General features: G+C 30.3%; 1 protein-coding gene across 1 annotated transcript in view; it reads left to right on the top strand.

Moving 5' to 3' along the window:
* The first annotated feature begins 297 nt into the window (after positions 1 to 297).
* LOC142319168 (polyprenal reductase) overlaps positions 298 to 18,941 on the top strand; it is a 29,936-nt gene continuing 11,292 nt past the window's right edge. The window contains exons 1-4 of the mRNA XM_075356153.1: positions 298 to 1,211; positions 9,629 to 9,774; positions 14,610 to 14,807; positions 18,561 to 18,692. Coding sequence (XP_075212268.1) covers positions 1,030 to 1,211; positions 9,629 to 9,774; positions 14,610 to 14,807; positions 18,561 to 18,692 — 658 coding nt within the window. The 5' untranslated portion in view covers positions 298 to 1,029. The remainder of the gene's footprint in view (positions 1,212 to 9,628; positions 9,775 to 14,609; positions 14,808 to 18,560; positions 18,693 to 18,941) is intronic.

The following is an 18,941-nucleotide window of genomic DNA, read 5'->3' as shown; positions in this document are numbered from 1 at the left end:
TAGTATACTCATCTTAAAATAAAAATGAATTATAATTATTCTTTATTTATTTATTTAGGAATGCCAAAATCTATATATATATATATATATATAAATAAAGAAAACTTGTGTGTATTTTCTAATAATGAACATTTAAGGAAAATTCTTTATTACATATAATTTTAAAAATTTGGTATAAAATAAAATACACTGTTGTATTAGTTTCTAAAGGGTTTTTTGTTAGATAGCGTTGCATTCGCTTCATAGTCCTCCTTCTTGTTCATAGAGAGCATAGTAGTTAAGAAATATGTCAGCGCGGGTCTGCACGTGTGACTGGCGTCTGGAGGTATAACCTCAAAGTGTTTTGTCAGGAATTTAGATTTTAAGTGTAAGTTGAATTATTGTAGATTTCATAGATTTGAGTACATTTAAATTGGGTTAAATAACCAAGCAATTTACGTAGAAAAAAATCTGCCTCCTTTTTTTTTTTCCTCGTACGAAGCTTAAACTAGTTATTAATTGTTATTGCAAACAATCATAAATTGTTAAATTTTTGCCTCAAGAGCTTGTAAATTTATGTATTCTTAAGTTTGTTAACTTAACTTTATTTATTCACTTCTAATAATGTAATGCTTCACGAGGTGACTACTTATTTCATCAGTGCTGAGTTGCGTTGTGTAGCGGACATTAATTTTTTATTCTTAATAAGATTTCTTACATTTTCGATTGTAATTAAGTTAAAAAGAAAATTATAGTGATGTTTTTAATAATATTAGTTAATGTATAAAAAAGTGAAATTTTTTTCTATTTGTGTTGGTTGCGTCGGAGAAGTATGTCAGTGAGAGCGGGCGGTGAAACTGTAATTACTTCGAATTTTTTATTTATAATGTGGTTAGAAAGGAAAGTGAAATATAAGTAGTAAATGAGATTGTTGAATAGTACTTCTCTCTGTAGTAAATAATATTATGTTTATTATACTTACTATATGGTAATAGTAATTTGACTACTGTTATTCATGCTTGTTTATATATGTACGAAATTTGTTAGATAATGGAGCTGAATTTATTAAAAATTGGTTTTTCATTTATGACATTTCATATTGCGGTTGTTGGTTGTTTAATAAATACTTATGAAAAGTATTTACCTGTATTTATAACTGAAACATTTCGGTATGGAAAATTTTCTTACTCTGGAGTGCCATCCAACCTAAGAGTAATATTGGTGCCTAAAAGGTAAGTCTTAAATTTTAGAAAAATGTTTTCTATAAAAAAGAAAATATTATGTAATTAATAATACATTTTCACTATTGTATTGGGTGAATGATCTCTGACTATGAACTTGGCCGACTAAAGGTCAATCACGCTTACCAAGTTACTATACTGTATGAAAGCTGTTTTATTTCAAAAGAAATTAGCAAAGGGTTGTTTTCATTTAAATGTAGAGGAAAGTTTTATTTAATTTATGCATGATGTACTGTGGTGGTTGTTCATTTTTCTGTGTTTAAAAATTACCATTGCTTGATAGAATATAGTTAAAGGTATATTATTTCTTTAATGCACTTTTGGCTGATGCTCTAAATTATAATGGTAGAAAATAAGTAATAACATGTTTGTATTTACTAAAAATTCACCTATATTGAACTATACATATTAAAACAATGAGGTTGTCCTGAGTACATATACAGTAATTTAGTAATTTCCTAATATATAAAATATTTAGGATTGTATATTGATCATAGTTGTTTGATATAACTACAGCAAAATGTAACTAATGTAATGCATTTTTGACATCTCTCTCCTCCTCTCACTGTGTTTGTGTGTGCGCATGCGCGCGTGTGAGATAAATAATTATTCCTAGAATGTAATTATCTATCAATTGGTACATCGCTCAGAGTGTTAGTATCATTCATTATAATATTTTATGTAGTTTTGTGCCATGGTTGTTTGATGTAAAGCACCCATGATACAAAAATATTGTTTTTATTCCGTTACGGTTATTATCTTGGTTATTTTAGTTACCCACTGGGTTGGTCTAATGGTGAATGCGACCTCCCAAGTCAGCTGATTTGGATCTCGATAGTTCCAGCATTCAAGTCCTAGTAAAGTCAGTTATTTTTACACTGATTTGAATACTAGTTCATAGTTACTGGTGTTTGGGTTTCAATTAACCGCAGATCTCAGGAATGGTCAAACTGAGACTGTACAAGACTACACTTCATTTACACTCATACATATCATCCTCTAAAGTAATACCTGAATGGTAATTCCTGGAGGCTAAACAGGAAAAAGAAAAGGGATTTAGATTGTAATTTTGTTTACATATGTAGTTAACTTTTATTACATATCTGTTGAATGTTAGTTGTGGCATGTTATTGTAATAACTTTCTTTCAAATCACGTAGAAATTTTTTCTCAGAATTTTTTTTGGGAAAAGTAATTTTCATGTAATTTGAAAACTGGTTTTTAATAAATTTTAACATTTTTAGAAGCGTTATGTCTAATCATGCTGGTCAGTGAATTTTGGAGATTTATAAGGAATGATGAACATTGTAGCGATGTTTTGGAAAATTTCAAATAGCTTCATTTAACTGTTCTCAGAAAAAATGAACTTTGTTTTAATTCGACACAAACTGTTTTTTTTCCACCCAATAATAATAATAGCATAGCAATGGCATTGAATCGCTAGAGTTGTCAGCTCTCTCTAATGAACGTTAATTAATGAAAACAGGTAAAATGAATAATTTTCCATTTACTAAAAACAGGTCATTTGCTCAGTAAGCTGTTTTATCAATATTAAATATGTTGTAAAATCAAACTGCTAAGATTGAAGAGTTTCAAAAACCAAATAAACTTTAATCTTGAAAATACTGTAATATTAAAGTGTCGAATAGATGGGTCATAAAACTGTCAAATTGTGTGATAAAATAATATATGGTATTCTAGCAGTTTAGTAATGTAATAGAAAAACGAGTCATGAACAGTAGCAAATTAATAATTCAAACTGTTTTTTCCCAACAGTTTGACATACAGTTCCTCAACAGTGAGTCTTATTCTTAAAGACTGGGGATTGGCGTCCCCATGGTTTAGTCTCTGCAGCTTTTCTTCCCACTACACCCAAAGCTGTAGAACACTTTACACTATACACATACACTATAGCAAGAACACTACACAAATTACAAGTACACAACAACGTCCTACACTGTTTCTTCTTATATTGACACTTGGTGGTGTTGTGACATCTTACAGAACACAATGTAACTATTGGTGCCGATGGCACCAGGTAGAAACTATTGTGCCGATGGGTAAATGGCTCTACATAGTGAGTCTTGAACGATATCCTCCGGGCACCAGGGCGAACCCAGTTGTATTTAGCTATAGCTCCAGTACGCGTGCACTCTGCTGGAGTGGTCTGTTATATTGCCGGTACTTGTGGGACCAAAATTTCAAGTCCACATAAAAATCCTATTAGTTGGTTGTATATCTGAAAAAACCACCAATTTTAGTCTTGTGAAGAGACCCTGTTCAGCCATGACTAACAAGGATAATAGCCTAGTAGAAGAGGGTGGTAATTATAAAAATATCTGATTTGTTGTTCTCCGCAATAATCACAAAGGTGGCTCCCTCCAAAAGGTATTGCCTTTATTGATAAACAAAGTTGTAACAACTTCAAGTGGTTCCCCATAGAATATTAGAAAATTGCAAGACGGATCGATTCGGTTTGAAACATTTAATGAGGAACAAAGTTGATCTATCATACATCTCTGTAATATGGGTGGTATAAATATCAGTGCAGAATGCCAAAAACTCCAAATACGAGTCGGGGAGTAATTTTTTGCTGATATGGATATCGCTGAAATAGCTGCTGAGCCACATCCCAAGATGTTGTAGAAGTTAAGTGGATAATGAAATGGCAGAGCGGAATGGAAGAACTGACACTGCCTCTTATACTGGCATTCGATCTCCCAATACCACTAGAGAAGATTAAAGTGGGTTACCTGTCAGTTCGGGTATGACCATTCATACCCAACCCACAGCGATGTTTCAGATATGCCAAGGATATGGTCACACTACAGCATTTTGATCGAAAGCTGAGATCTGTACTCGATGTGCTAAGGAAGGCCACAATAATACTAACTGCCAGGAAGATGAAAAATATGTAAATTGCAGCAGTTCACATACAGCCTACCCCGGAGATTGTCCAACTTTTAAAGAAGAAAAAGCAATTCTCAGAATCTCTATCGAGCAGAAGCTATCTTTTCCAGCTGCATACAGAGAATATAAAGACAATTAACTCACGGAACCTGGTTATACCAGATGTATCTTTTGCCACTGCTACATCAAAACAAGTTCCTACAAATGAAGGTAATCAGCAGTATGGATCCTGAAATGAGTTTCTTCACTTACAGCCACTATTTTGGAACTGACTAAAACGAACAGAAAGTCGTTAGCTGCAGTTAGTAAAACCAACAGTGGGATCGCTTTGAAAGTTTTACCTATACGGGCAGGAGTAAACACAATTGGTGGGAAGCCATTTAATAAGCTTCCTGTTAAGGGAGTCCTCACAACCACCCCTTCTGGAATGTCATCTACGACATCCCATCCCCCAAAATCCTCTCCTCCATCACTTCATTTACTGGAGAATATGGTTGAAGAACCGCCTGACCCCAGAAAATTAAAGTTATCTAAAATAAAAAGTACAAAAAAGAAAAACTGGATCACCTACAACTAATTTTTTCCATATTTGCCTGCAATTATATATATATATATATATATATATATATATATATATATATATATATATATATATATATTTACTTACATTCAAGTAAATATTTACATACTTATATATTAAACATTATTCAGGGGAACATTAGAGGTCTTCGATCCCGCATTAAAGATAGAGTGTTGGCGTGTGCACATGAATCACTAATCATGTGTTTCCAAGAAACATATTTTCTACAACAAGATCCAGTAATACTCGTTGGCTACTTCTGTGAGAGATACGACTGTCTAGTAAACAGTAGAGAGAGTAGTGGAATTGCTATTTTCAAGAAGAATGAGGTGACAGCTACAAGGATTACAATAACTACCCTTATTCCTGCTGTTGCTGTGAAGGTCTCTATCCCCATCATATTGCATATCTGCAATTTGTATCTCTCACCGAAGTCTGAGTTCAATGTTCTAGAAATGTCAAATCTCACGCAAATCGCATCACTGTCAATAGTAGGAGACTTCAGTGCCCACTATATTTCCTGGAGCTCTTATTTCTGCTCCTCTTGAGGGACTATGATAGAGTGAAACAAGAGTTGGACCTTTGTCTACTGAATGATGGATCCCACTCATGCATGTCTATCATCTGGTACATTGTCTAACATCGACCTCTCCGTATGGTCACCAAGTTTACTCCATCATCTTAATTGGTCTGTTGATGGTGACTTTTACACCGTGATCACAGGCCAATTATTATTGTCTTTGGTGTTGACCGCAATGTGAAAAAGGCCATGGAGATGGATTATTGAAAAGGCAGATTGGAACACATACATAAAGCCTTCCAATCACATTATGACAATGGCGCAGACATCCTTGATGTCAACTTAAGACGGTTATTATGTCTAAGTTGATTGGTTGTCAATGACAACCAATCAAAGTAATTGTGTCGATAAATGCCCAGTATTCAGTGATATGAAGATAATCTATATCAGAATTTTATTTTCATGAAGTTTAGTCTTTATGCATTCTTGTTTATATTAACATCAAATTGACATAAGATGTGTAGAATGACAGCTTGGCATGAAAAGTGTTAATGGTGGCATGATAGATTAATGTTCTTTCAAATATGTATTTCCAGAATTTTACCCAGATTTACTCACTTAATGATGGCAGACAGTAAGTTTGATACATGATAAAGTGATTGTCTTTGATTTGATTCTTGGCAAGAGCTGAGTTTTTAGAGAACACTTTCTCTAGTTCAAAATAGCAGGTGGCATTCAGTAGCTGTACACGTTCAAAATGCAGTACATAACCTACGCATAAGCATACAAATACCTTATAACTATGTAATGCTGTACCTACAAATAACATTCTCTTGTATAAATAATTAATTTTCCTGATTAAAAAAAAAACAATGATTTAAAAATAATGTCTCATAAAATCAGAAATAATTAATAATTTCATGTCACTTAGATATGCTAAAAAAAATTCTTTAGTTATAGTGTGATGAAATACAACGTAACCTATTAGTATGTAAAAGTTTGGCTTTTGTAAATACTCTCACTGAATCATTTACTTTTTGCAAACACAGTTTATAAAAATTATTCATCCTATAAAATAAAATAATTTATTAGTTCCTTTAATTAAGCAGCTACAGAATAACTGCTTAGTTACAGCTGCTGATGAGAGTTGAATTTTTATAGTGTGTGAAAAATGCCATCTTTGACGGAAGTTTAAATCTAGGATCTACTGGATGAAAAGCAGAGTGGTTACTGGATGATTGCAGAGTACAACTCTGCAATTGAAGGTGGGTGGTGTGATGGAGTGAAATGTAAATTTAAAAAATTAAAACAAAGTGCAATTAAATATTCATGTATTAAACATGTTTCAATCATTATTTTCACCTTCGCCATTACTATCACTTTTAACTGAATTTAAATGAATAATAAGATTTACTAATTCAAGCTTTAGCAGGTCCTTACATTTAGTAATACTAGTGTTTGGTTTTTATGTTTGTATTTATGTTTTTTGATTCTGATTACTGTAAAATATTTTATAAATAAGTTTATATTACTTTCTCCAGTCTTCTCCAGTAATGGTTTCAAATTTTAATTTTATGGTTTCATAATGTTAACTGGTTTGAAATGCAAGCCCATATTAGTGGATTCAATTCTAGGTGACAGATGAATAACTCTGCATGCCCTTTTTTGTAAGCTGTTCATTCAATTTTCATTTTCTTGTTTTTTTTTTTTTTTTAGTTGTATTAACTTGTAAATTTCCACTTTTAACATATCTTTCCTAAAATTGGTTTTATTTTTCTTTAGCCAGCCTTGTACAGAATTTTTGTTCGATAAGGAATTTGGTTCCTTATCTTCTAAGGTGTTATTGTATGGTATGAGTATATAGTGTAAGTATTACTACACTATTAGGTAGATTTCATAAGAAAGCTACCTATTGTAATGTATACCATGATTGACTTCTGAAAAATTTAGACATATCTTCGCAATTCACATCCCCCCACCCTCCAAAACCACCATCAGTTCAACCCTTTATATATATATATATTCCACAATAAAGTGAAACACGATAACTGATAAAGTGGATATGATAACTGCCGTAATTTTGCGCCCATCATTTTCAGATTGATACATAAAATATAACAACCCAAGATCTCAGTTAGGTTCATTAATGTGCAAAACTGGACCATGTAGTGGAAATGGGGGGGGCTTTTTTGAAAAAAACAAAATATTGCTATAACTTTCTTATTAAGTAAAAGCATCAAATTCGTTTAAAGTTCCTACTATTCTTTGGATAAGGACCTAAAACTTATCTTAGTAAATTTTTTTCATTTCATCAACCACTGACCCAAGGGGTGGAAAAAATGGGGGTTTGAAGACAAAAAATCATACCTCCCTTAATAGGCACAGTATCGAATCGGTTTAAAGTGGTTGTTATTCCTCCAAATACTAGCTAAACCTTTTGTCTGAAACAATTTTTGATATGACCAACCCTTATGGCAAGGGATGACCAAAATGTTGCTGGAGTTATAAGAAGATGGGGCTTGTCGTATGCTATATATGAGAAACCTATTTTCACATGCAACCATTGTCATATTGAGTAAATTTGAATTTTTTCTTTACTTTAAGTTGAAATCTTTTTTATCCCCTACTTAGCACAGCTGAAATCTACCTCCACCTTTTTGGGGAAATCTTTGCAGAGGCGGTAAGAAATCTTCAGATGAATGGAAATGAATGTGATGATCACTTTCCATACTGTATTTTCTGTTTTCAAGCGTATGCTTATGGTTTTGAAGTCTTAATTTCTCTACATTTTTATATCATCCTAGTACCACTTGCAGCAAATTAAACGGGAATTTTGATAACAGTTTTAAAATACCTGACTTGAAGTTTATAAATCATAAATTTTGTAACATTTGACTTATTTTATTGGCCCATTATTGCTTTTATTACCTAATCTAGATATTATGTAGATTATTTCTTTATAAATGATTATAAAGCAAAAATTTTAAAGTTAAGCAACAGAAGATAAATAAAATAAATTTTCTGTCAACCAAAAATAAACGCTAAATAAAAAATGTAATTTAACAAATGCTATTCAAAGCACCCATAAATGTAACGGACTACTTAGTGGTATTTACGTAATTGCCGTGGATGCAATGAGAATTTCATTATGTAAAATAAGATGTAGTGAAATTTCTTTATAAAATTGCAAAAATGTTTTTGTTCTGACTGTATTGTACATGATTGATGGGAGGAAAACACTATGTCATGTTTGAATATAACCATCCATAAGAACTGCTCCTCAGAACTATTCTCTCATCATAAGAACTCCTCATACCTCATAAGAACTGCTAGTGAAGTATATGTCTGCATAAAAGAAATCCTAGAGATTTATAGTGTGTAATTTAATCTATTATTTTTCATAATTATAATAAAACATTAAATACACTTTTGTTTACATTTCCATAATTGTAATTAAAATTAAAAGTTTTATCTGTTGTGAAATGTTTTTGTCCAATTAAAAAAATTAAACTGTATTATTTTATAAAATGAAATCTTATAAAAACATGATTCAATATTTGTTAAGAGCATATGGGTGGTGTTTTATGTAACTGAATTCAAAATATTTCAGTTCTTGAATTGTATTAGTGTGAGCTGTTCAATGCTTTAATTACACTGGAACTTGCCTAGACTATGTCATTGTAACAACATAGTTCTGTGCATTGTGTATGTATGAAGGGTATTGTGTAAACTGCTAGTTAAAATTTTTGTAACTTCTACAGTTAATAAATTTTGAATTTGTTCAATAACTTGATAATATTAAAACAAAATGATAATAAAGATTGATTAGTGTTAAAGACATTACTGAAATATCCTTCATTTGAAAAATCACAGCTCTCATTATTTTAATTTGAAGCCATTGTAATATCTATTGCTTGAATGGTGGAAACAAACGCTGACCACTTCGTGAATGTAGCATTATAATGTTTTTAAACAATCACCTTTGATTCTATGAATAATATGTAAACAATATAATGTAAAATTAATTTTTTGGGGTAAAAATGAATTTATTTCATAAATAAGAAACCAATTTGGCTGAAGATGATTGTGTTTAATAGCAGATGTTTAATAATTATTGAAATTAATTTAAAAAAAAAAATAAAATAAAAACTTTAAAGAAAGAACTTTGTTTAAAATTTTTCTCTTTAATTTATTTTTGTTGTTTTTATATCCTGCTTTGCTCAGGCTCATGATTAGTATGCTATATGAAGTTTTAAGAGAATACTGTAATGGTGAGTAGAAGGTCATCTGCACTTTGCCAATGTTTAATATTAAGTGTTTACTTTGTTAAATATTTATTTATGAGTATAAAAAAACAACAGTTTTTTCAAATCGATTTTACTTATTTATTTGTTTGCAGATGGTTTCAACATTTTTATGTATTCTCTAGTATATTTTCATTATGTGTGACTTTTCTGGCCGTGGAAGTTTTTTATTACGGAGAAGCACCATTTATAATTTCCAAATTCCTCGATTTAATTGCTACTTCGAATAGAAAAGCTGGTTGTAAGTAAGATAATTAAAAAAATAATAATAAATACATTTTCACTTTCTTAATACATGGCATTATCCTTCCAGGTCTTTTAAGAGCTGTTGTGAGCTCTTTTAGTGGTCTAAACAATTGCTCCTTGGTACATGATTTGTGCTGTAAAAGAGCTGTTATGCAGCTACTTGTAGATTTATTGATGAAGGAAATGCTCAATATCTCTGTTAAGATCTTCTAGAACCACAATTCTGCATGTAAAAACTGATTCATTTTTTTAAATTATAAAATATTTTAATATTATGAACATTTAAAAATAATAGTAATTACTTTATTAAGCAAAGTGATCTTTCTGATGAAAAAATTTTACCAACATCCAATGTATAGATTTATAGGAATTAGGAATCCTGTCAAAAATTTATATGTAGTATTTTTATCTCTAAAGTATAGAAAGTGGGATAGCCAAAAAGAAAACACAGAGTTAATTAAAATAAAGCACTGCAATAGAATTCTGTGAAATTTACATTGTGGAAATCTACTTGATACTGGCCATAATAACACTGATTGCTTCATGGTTTACAATAATAAAATTACTAACTTTGAAATATGGTGTTGCAGTAGAATTCTGTAAAAATTGTATTTTGGTGACATTTCAGCAGGCTGTAACTGCTGTAATCTTATTTCTTTTAGAAATGTTATGGTTATTGTATGAATTAGATTCTTTTAAGTTAAGTCTGATGAATAAATGATAAATATGCAAAGCATCATGTGCTTTTATAATATATTGACGTTTTTATTACAGTGGTATGTCCGTAATATTATCCTTATGGGAAATAGACATTTTTATACTTGCAACAGTAAAATATCTAATAAAACAGAATTAATTTTTTTGCTGTTTTAGAGCATTAATGTATTTGAGATAAAAATTAAATAAATTTTCATACTAACTTTCTATAGTTTATTGTTTAGCTATCATTCTGAAGAATTACTGCTAAATAACCAACTATCCATAGGCTATTGCCATAAAAATGTTGATGCTTGTAGCATTAGGTTATAGTTTGTAAAGTAGTTTTGAATTAAGAGGTACATGATTCACTTCTTCATGCAGAATACCATCTAAATAAAAATTAAAAAAGTATGTTTTTAATTTTTGTAATAAATATGGTTTTAATTTATTGACCACCATCTATTTTTTAATTTCTGTGGTAAAACTGTTTTCTATTTTCAAAAACACAGCTTGATATGAATTCTTGATTCATCATCATCAACTAATACTTATTCTGTCTGGCGGCAGGTCCCTTATTCCACTTCTACCTCCATCCCTTTCTATCCCAAACCTTCTCCTTTAACTCTCCTAATTCCTTATTATCCATGCTTCTGATTCATTCAATAAAACACTGTACATAGCATTTGGCTGATGTCTTCCATAACTCTACATTCAGACATTTACCATATAGTAATTTCCTCTTCTTACAGAAAGCCTTTGCTATCCTTCTTTTTATTTCTATTGGGCTTTTCCAGTTCTCAGTCTTGTGATCCACAAATATTTGTAATTTTTTAATTTTTCTATTCTTCCTTCACCTATCCTTACCACTAAGTCCTCTTTATTAGCTTCCATTACTTAAGTTTTTCATTTCATACTTATTTATTTGTTTTGTTTCAATTTATTTCTGTTTCATACTTTCATAACTTCATAAGTGAGTAACATATTTAAAAAAAATTCTACTATTGCTGCTTCTAAATTATTGCTGCTTCTAAATTATTGCTTTTATAATTCAATTGTTTCAGTAGCAGTATGAGCTGTGGCACCATTCTGCTGAAACCAAAACTTGCAGATCAATGTCATGCAAATTTGAAAATAAAAAATCACTGATCATTGATCTGTAACAATCACCATTGACAGTAACATGCGCTCCGGCCTCATTTTTAAAGAAATAAGGATCGACAATGCCACCAGCATGTAACCCACACCATACAGTGCATTTTCAGGATGCAATGGTGACTCATAAATTTCTTGATGATTGGTCTTATTCCATATATGGTAATTGTGCTTGTTGATATAACCATTTAACCAGAAATGAGCTTCGTCACTAAACAATTTTTTTCAATAAAAAAGTGGATCAGTTTCCAATTTATTTACGCACCATTCACCAAACAAATGATGCTTATTATGGTCTTGTGGCTTCAGTTCTTGCACCAATTGCATCGTGTGTGGATGTAGACCAAGATCATTATGTAAAACTTTCCATGTAGTGGATGGACAAAGTCCAAGTTGTTGAGAACAGCAACGAACAGACACATTCGAATCTTCTTCAACACTGACAGTACTGATATTTCATCTGTACGTATAGATCTTTGTCTTGTTGTTGGTTTTTTATTGAATAGAGTTAATGTTTTTAGAAATTTATCAATAGTTCAACGAATAAGTTGCTTTGTTGGATGATTATGTGCACCATAAAAACTACAAAGTGCCATACATGTTTGGCGAGCAGGACATTGGTTGGAAATATATTTCCATAATTTGTAATTCTTGCGGCGTCAGTTTTTCCATGATCATTTGCCAATGCTCACTGATCTAAAATGACAAAACAAAATGTCATCAAAACAAAGCAAATGACAGCTATCTCTATGACAAGCCCTTTCACTCTAAAAAAAACACCTGTTACATTTATATATATATATATATATATATTTCACTTTCTTGTAGACATGATAACTGCTGTAATTTTACACCATTCACTTTCAAATTGATACATAATATAACAATCCAAAATCTTGGTCGAGTTTGTTAATGGGCAAATCAGCCCATGGGGGTGCAAGTGGGAGGACTTATTTGAAAAACCAAAATATCGCTATAACTTTCCTATTAAGTAAAATATCAAATTTGTTCCTACTATTCTTTGGATAAGGGCCTAAAACTTACCTAAGTAAAGTTTTATGATATCACCTAACATTGACCCATGGGGTGAAAAATGTGGGATTTTGAAGACAAAAAAACGATCATACCTCCCTTAATATGCACAGTATCAAATCAGTTTAAAGTGATCATTGGTCCTCTACTCATAACGCAAAACTTTTGTCTGTGACAATCTTTTATACAACCAACCCTTAAGGTAGGGTCATCCCTTGACAAGGATGACCAAGATATTGCTAGAATTGTAAGAAAATGGGGCTTGTCATATGCTAAACATGTGAAATTTTTTTCACATGCAACCATTATCATACTGAGTAAATTGAAGTTTTTCTTAACATAAAGGTGGTTTTTTTATCCTCTACTTAGCACCAGTAAAATCTACCTCCGCCTTCCAGTGTGCCGAAAGTAATTTTTTTTCTAATAAAATTTTTAAATGTTTCAAATTTTTTAATTATTTTCATTCATTTTCAAGATGCAATAACTTTTAAATAAATAAACTATTATATCATAACCTTTTTAAAAATACTCTGTGGTGTGTCACCTTTCAAAAGCTTCCAATTATTACCATATTTTATTAATATCAGAGTTTTCCTTTTTTATTTAATGCACACAGTTATATTGTTTGTTATTTTACCTCATTGGTTCATATTATAGATACATGTGTGTGTACGTGCTCACATTTTAATTAGTCATTTAGTTTCATTTTATTTGTACTCATGATTGATGAATAAATAGGAACCATATATGATATTTTCATGGTCATTCATTAAACCTTTTGTAATATAAATATTAATATATCCTGTGTCAGCATTTAAAATTGTAATATAAATGTGTTTAAAATGTAAAATAGATAAACTTTTTACGACAGGAAATCCCTTAAAAATTGGTTCTTTTTCCTTTATAAAATTTGTTTATAATAATCATTCTGTTCATGAAATTCAGTAGTAAAATTCTTACTTTTATGTTACTATTTATTTATTTTCTATAAATTTGTTTTCTTTATTTTTGTTCTGTTTTTATTCACTTCATTAAATCTTAATCAAGAAAGTATGGTTTTCTTGAGAAAGGTGTGGTATGAGAAAGTACTATTATGAACAAAATAAATATGTGTTTGTGTAAAAAAAAATAAGAAACTAATTACACGTTATAAATAATATTTATTTAGAAATTTTAATTAATTTGATCCTTGGGAAGATGTTAAATTATTTAATCCTTGCAATCTGATAAATCCATATCATTGGCAAAAATGAATGTGAGAGTTATTAAAATAGTGGAAATCTATCTTACCAGCAGATTAATTTGTTAGTAAGGTGGATTTTCACTTTTTTAATAATTTATTAAATATATCAGAGTTACCATGTTTGAGAAATTGAGAGTTTTTATTATTTATTTATTAGTTTTTTTTAATATTTAAATGATTAAAATGAAACATTACACTAATCTAATAATAACGTAAACCAAATATTAAGCTGTTCCACCACATTTAATGACTGTACTACAACAACATGCTTTCATTTTGTGCTATATATACTATATATAGGCCTCCTTACATGGGAAACAGGTTGAAACTTACAGTTGTATTGTGATGTACAAGTAGTTTTCTTTCTCTTCATTCTTCTTTCCATCTCTCCTTTCTTTGACAAGGTCAAAGAAAGGAGAGATATTTGTCTCCTTTCATCTTCCACCTTCAAGTCATCCATCAACCTCCTCATTTGCTTTTTTATATTCCTTTTCCTTGCTGAAAATTTTGATTCTGTAATTGCCAAAAATAAAAAGCTTCTACTTTTAAAGAAAACAAATACAGCCTCTACTTTCAGGTGTAACTGTAGATGTTAACAAGTTTAATGATTTCATAAAAAAGATTTTTCAGTTAAATTGATAAATTGTATTTATAATGAAGTATTTTTTGTATTTGTATTTATACAGTTTGTATTTTTTTAATAGCAAGCAGTACTGCAGTATTAGTGGCATTATGTTTACTTTGTTTACAAACGTGGCGAAGGCTTTATGAAACAACATTTGTTAGTGTTTTTTCTGACAGTCAGATTAACATTTTTCATTATATTGTTGGGTTTGTTCATTATGGTGGTGCAGTTCTTGCTGTACTTGCTGAAGCTCCTGGTTTTACTCCATTATCATTTGGTAAGTGATATGTATATACTGTAAAACATCTGCCTTAAAATGAGCCCTGTTATTGACAGAATCCTTATTAAAACAGAGAATTTTCCAAGCTCTGCATTTACTAGATGTTTACTTCAAGTAATGTTATCTTTAAATATTTAACATCCAAATTGAATATGTGTAAGATTAGTTATATTATAATATCCATATTGTATTTATTATGTTAGCTGGAATGGTTTTTTCTTCAAGGATTGATTCAAGTATTAGTATTACAGCAAAAATTCCTTTTGGTTTCAATAAACCAATATAATTTTTTTAAATTTATATTTTGTGAGTAGACTGTTCAGAGTCGTAAAGCGAGCTGAAGCTTCCCACTTGAAAGTCTGTAAAGACTTTTGTATAAGTGAGCAATGGTCAGATTGATGTTTTCATTTGGACTTATTGTGTGAGCACATTGCATGTATTGACATTCCTTACCATTTGTTTTATATTATTTGATAATTTATTAAAATTCCTACATTTATGATGGTCATGTCTTCTTAGAGGCAAAATGTTTCTGAAGAGTGGTCCCTGCCTGACCCAAAATACAGTGGTAATTTATCAAAAGTTTCATTTTACGTTAAAGAATTTGAATTTCTTCATTGGTAAATGTGTGTAGTGACATACCTGCTTATCATTTTTTGTTACAGTTTGTTGATATGTTTCTAAATTAACCTATAAAAATAAATAAATTACCTTTAAAATTACACTGATAGATAAAAAAAATTTTTTAACATTTCTCAAAGTGGGATACTATTTCTTGAATTGTTTTTTTGCGTACATTACAGATTTGTAAATACAACTTTCCTATCACCTGTAGTTTTAAATAAATCATGCTTAAATGTAAATTAAGGGAAAATATAGTTAAAATCTGTAAAATTTATAATTTTGCTTGGCCATACCTGTGTTAGAATGGTTTTGCTGATGCTTTACTTTTATAAATAACCTCAGGCACATCCCGAATTGATGTCTAACAGTAACTGGCTAGTGTGTTAGTATTCCATTTCCCTTTTTAGCGGTTTTCCAACACCGAAATGTCTTGTTAGAATCGTTCACTGTGTTCATCACTTAATCTCCAAGGTTGTTCAGGAAAAAATCCAAAGGAAATGTATTTTCAAAGACATATTACATCCCATAGCTCTGTATGAAGTAAGAAGTTGATTACAGTATTGTGGTAATTGTCAGATATTTGTTTGCCGAGAAAATTTTCATAAACGTTTGTAAATGAATCCCAAGCTGCACTTTCTACATTATTTAATATTGAGTTAAATACATCATCTTTGACTAACTATCTTATTTGGGAACCAACAAATATTCCTTTTTTAATTTTTCTTTCACTTACATTCAGAAATCTCTGCCTGATGTACAAAAATCCGGAACTATCCTTTTTCATTGCTTTTAGTTTTCATTAGTCCTAGCTTGATATGGAGAGGGTGTAAAAATATTTGTTTGGGTTCAACTAAGGGCTCATGAATAATATTTTTCCCATTTGTAGTTAAGTTGTCTCGTTTCTTCCACTCTTTGGTAGCATAATGTTTATCCCTAGTTCAGCTGTTCCATTCGCAAAGAAAAGACACTTACTTAGTGTAGCCTAACTGCAGGCCTAACAAAATAGCTATAACTTTCAAATCACCACATATGCTCCAGTTATGTTTTTTATAATTTATTTTTTTCAAGAACGTCTTTCATCACATTTGTCTCTTTCAAATTAATATCATAATGATTTTTATCAAAGGATATTTGTTACCACTGTGTAGTAGAACCACTTTTAAACTAAACATGGACGAGTCTATGAAAAGGCGCCAGTCCTCAGGTTTATGAACTTGTCCTAAGTGCAATATAAGCTTATCAATATTTGTGCAATAAATCAAATTACGTTCATCAGTAAAGTACTGAGAAAGTTCTTTTTATCGGCTTTGAAAATCCAAAATTTTTGTACTTTTTTGAAATAAATTCCAACCTTGCAGTCTTGATCATAACAGTTCAGCTTGATTTTTTGATAAATTTAAATCCCTAACCAAGTCATTTAATTCATATTGTGATATAAGATGTGGCTTATTGGAAGATAAATCAAAATCATTGTTGTGTTCTTCAGTACTGCCTGATTCTTCATCGCTGCTTTTGAAACATATACTCAGGAACTGGAATAATTTCACTGTGAGGTACAGGCATTATTGCAGATTGCAATGAAGGATATTTTTCAGTATGTTTAGATTTTTTAGAAATTCGAGACATACTTGTTAAACAAAAGTAACAATCGGTTACATGATCCCTTTGATTCATGCCAGACCATAGGTACACCAAATGGCAAGGCCTTCCTTGTACATTTTAGCCACCCTTTAAATATATAGAACAATTAGTGCATACTATATGAGGAGCTCACATCTTATATTGATCACCAATTTTACACTGAAAGTACAAATGATATGCTTTTTTAATTAAAGGTGTAATGTTTTTTCTATTTGATTTTACAGTAAATTCACCACATGCATATCAAAAGGCATCCATATCATTTAAAAAATTTTGAGGCATTATGACACTATACTGTTAACAAACTTAAGACAGCAATAAGACTGAACAAAATTAATTCATTCCTAAATCCAGTGCTTAATATAAACAACACAGCTGTGTTTTTTCAACTACATGTTTTGACTTGAACAGACATGATTAATCTTGTCCATGAAGGCTCACTCTTCAGTATTAAGATAAGATGTCATAATATGCGACTATGATATGATTTAATTCTTTGTCTAGTATATTTATTTATAGCTTACAAATTATGTTAACAAAGTTAAATAATAAAAAATGAGCTAACAAAATGCAATATAGGAGCTTAAACTGTCAACATTACGTTGAAAAATGAAAAATCCTTTAATTAAAATTTAAAAATTTTTCAAAAATGGTGGATGATAGAAAGAATCTGAGTTCATATTCGTTTTCAGCATCAAAAAACAGATTAAAATCTTATATCGCATGTTAGGAAACAAAAATTATGTATGTCAGTGTTATTGGTCTCTCTACCTCTACCTTGTTTTTTCTGCACAGGTAGTGCAGTCCCACTGTATTTTAATGATGAAATGCTCCTGGAAATCATCTTGCATTTTAATTTTTAATATTTACTGCAATTCAGCTTGCATCTCTTCACTTCAAAAAGGGATGTTGTATGGAGCATGTTGGGTACTATGGTATATGCCCTCTTTGTTTGAAGAAAAATTTTATGTGAATCCGTAGTTCTTTAATGTCATTGACTTATTATTTACTAAACAGAGCATAAAGTCACAACATACTATTACACAGTCACAAAAAAACAAAAGCAAGATCCACATAGGACATGATGTCTTTTGGTCAGGACTAACAAGAAGTGCGATATGTACTTCACATTAGTGTCACTCAGTTGTTTCATGTGATGCACTGAAATTTTAGGAAATTTTTCACTAGTACCTGATATACAGAGATAATTATAAAAAGATATATTGATAACATTTATTATCTTAATTTATTGATATTTCTAAAATAAAATATATATATTTTTTAAAAGAGTATTTTAAAAATCAGTAAAAAGTGTTTTAAATTTGTTTAAGTGTTTAAAAATTTCAAAGTTCATGTATTGTGAAATCTTTTCACAAAACAAATGAACTACGTGGATTAATTAAAACTTAACGATAAATGTGTAGTATTCTCTAGAGCATTGTACGTGAGTATAGAAGTAATGTATTTTGTTTGAATTATTTTCAGAATATAAAGTTGGATTCTCATTATGGGATATTGATTGGGTTATAGCCCTTGGTACATTTATATTTCTTTGGGCCTGGTATCATCAGTTTTTGAGTGCTCTTATACTTGCTAATCTTCGTAAAAATAAAACTGGTAAATTTAGATATGATTATTATTAAATTTATTGCACAGCAAAATTTGATTGCTCATTGTTGACTTTTTCCTTTTGTGTGACAGTAAGTTTACAGGTGGTTGCTGTTTTGTTACTTGGTGCATTAGGACCAGTCGTTAATGTTGCTTATAATTTATACATTTATCATTAAAGTAATATGTGAATTTTTTTTTGTTTAGAAGAAAAGGAGATTAATTTTATTCTACTGTAATGCTCATAAATTAATTTTT

Source organism: Lycorma delicatula, chromosome 2, assembly GCF_047948215.1.
Source record: "Lycorma delicatula isolate Av1 chromosome 2, ASM4794821v1, whole genome shotgun sequence".
Classification (NCBI taxonomy): Eukaryota; Metazoa; Arthropoda; class Insecta; order Hemiptera; family Fulgoridae; genus Lycorma; species Lycorma delicatula.
This window is presented reverse-complemented; position numbering and strand designations above follow the sequence as displayed.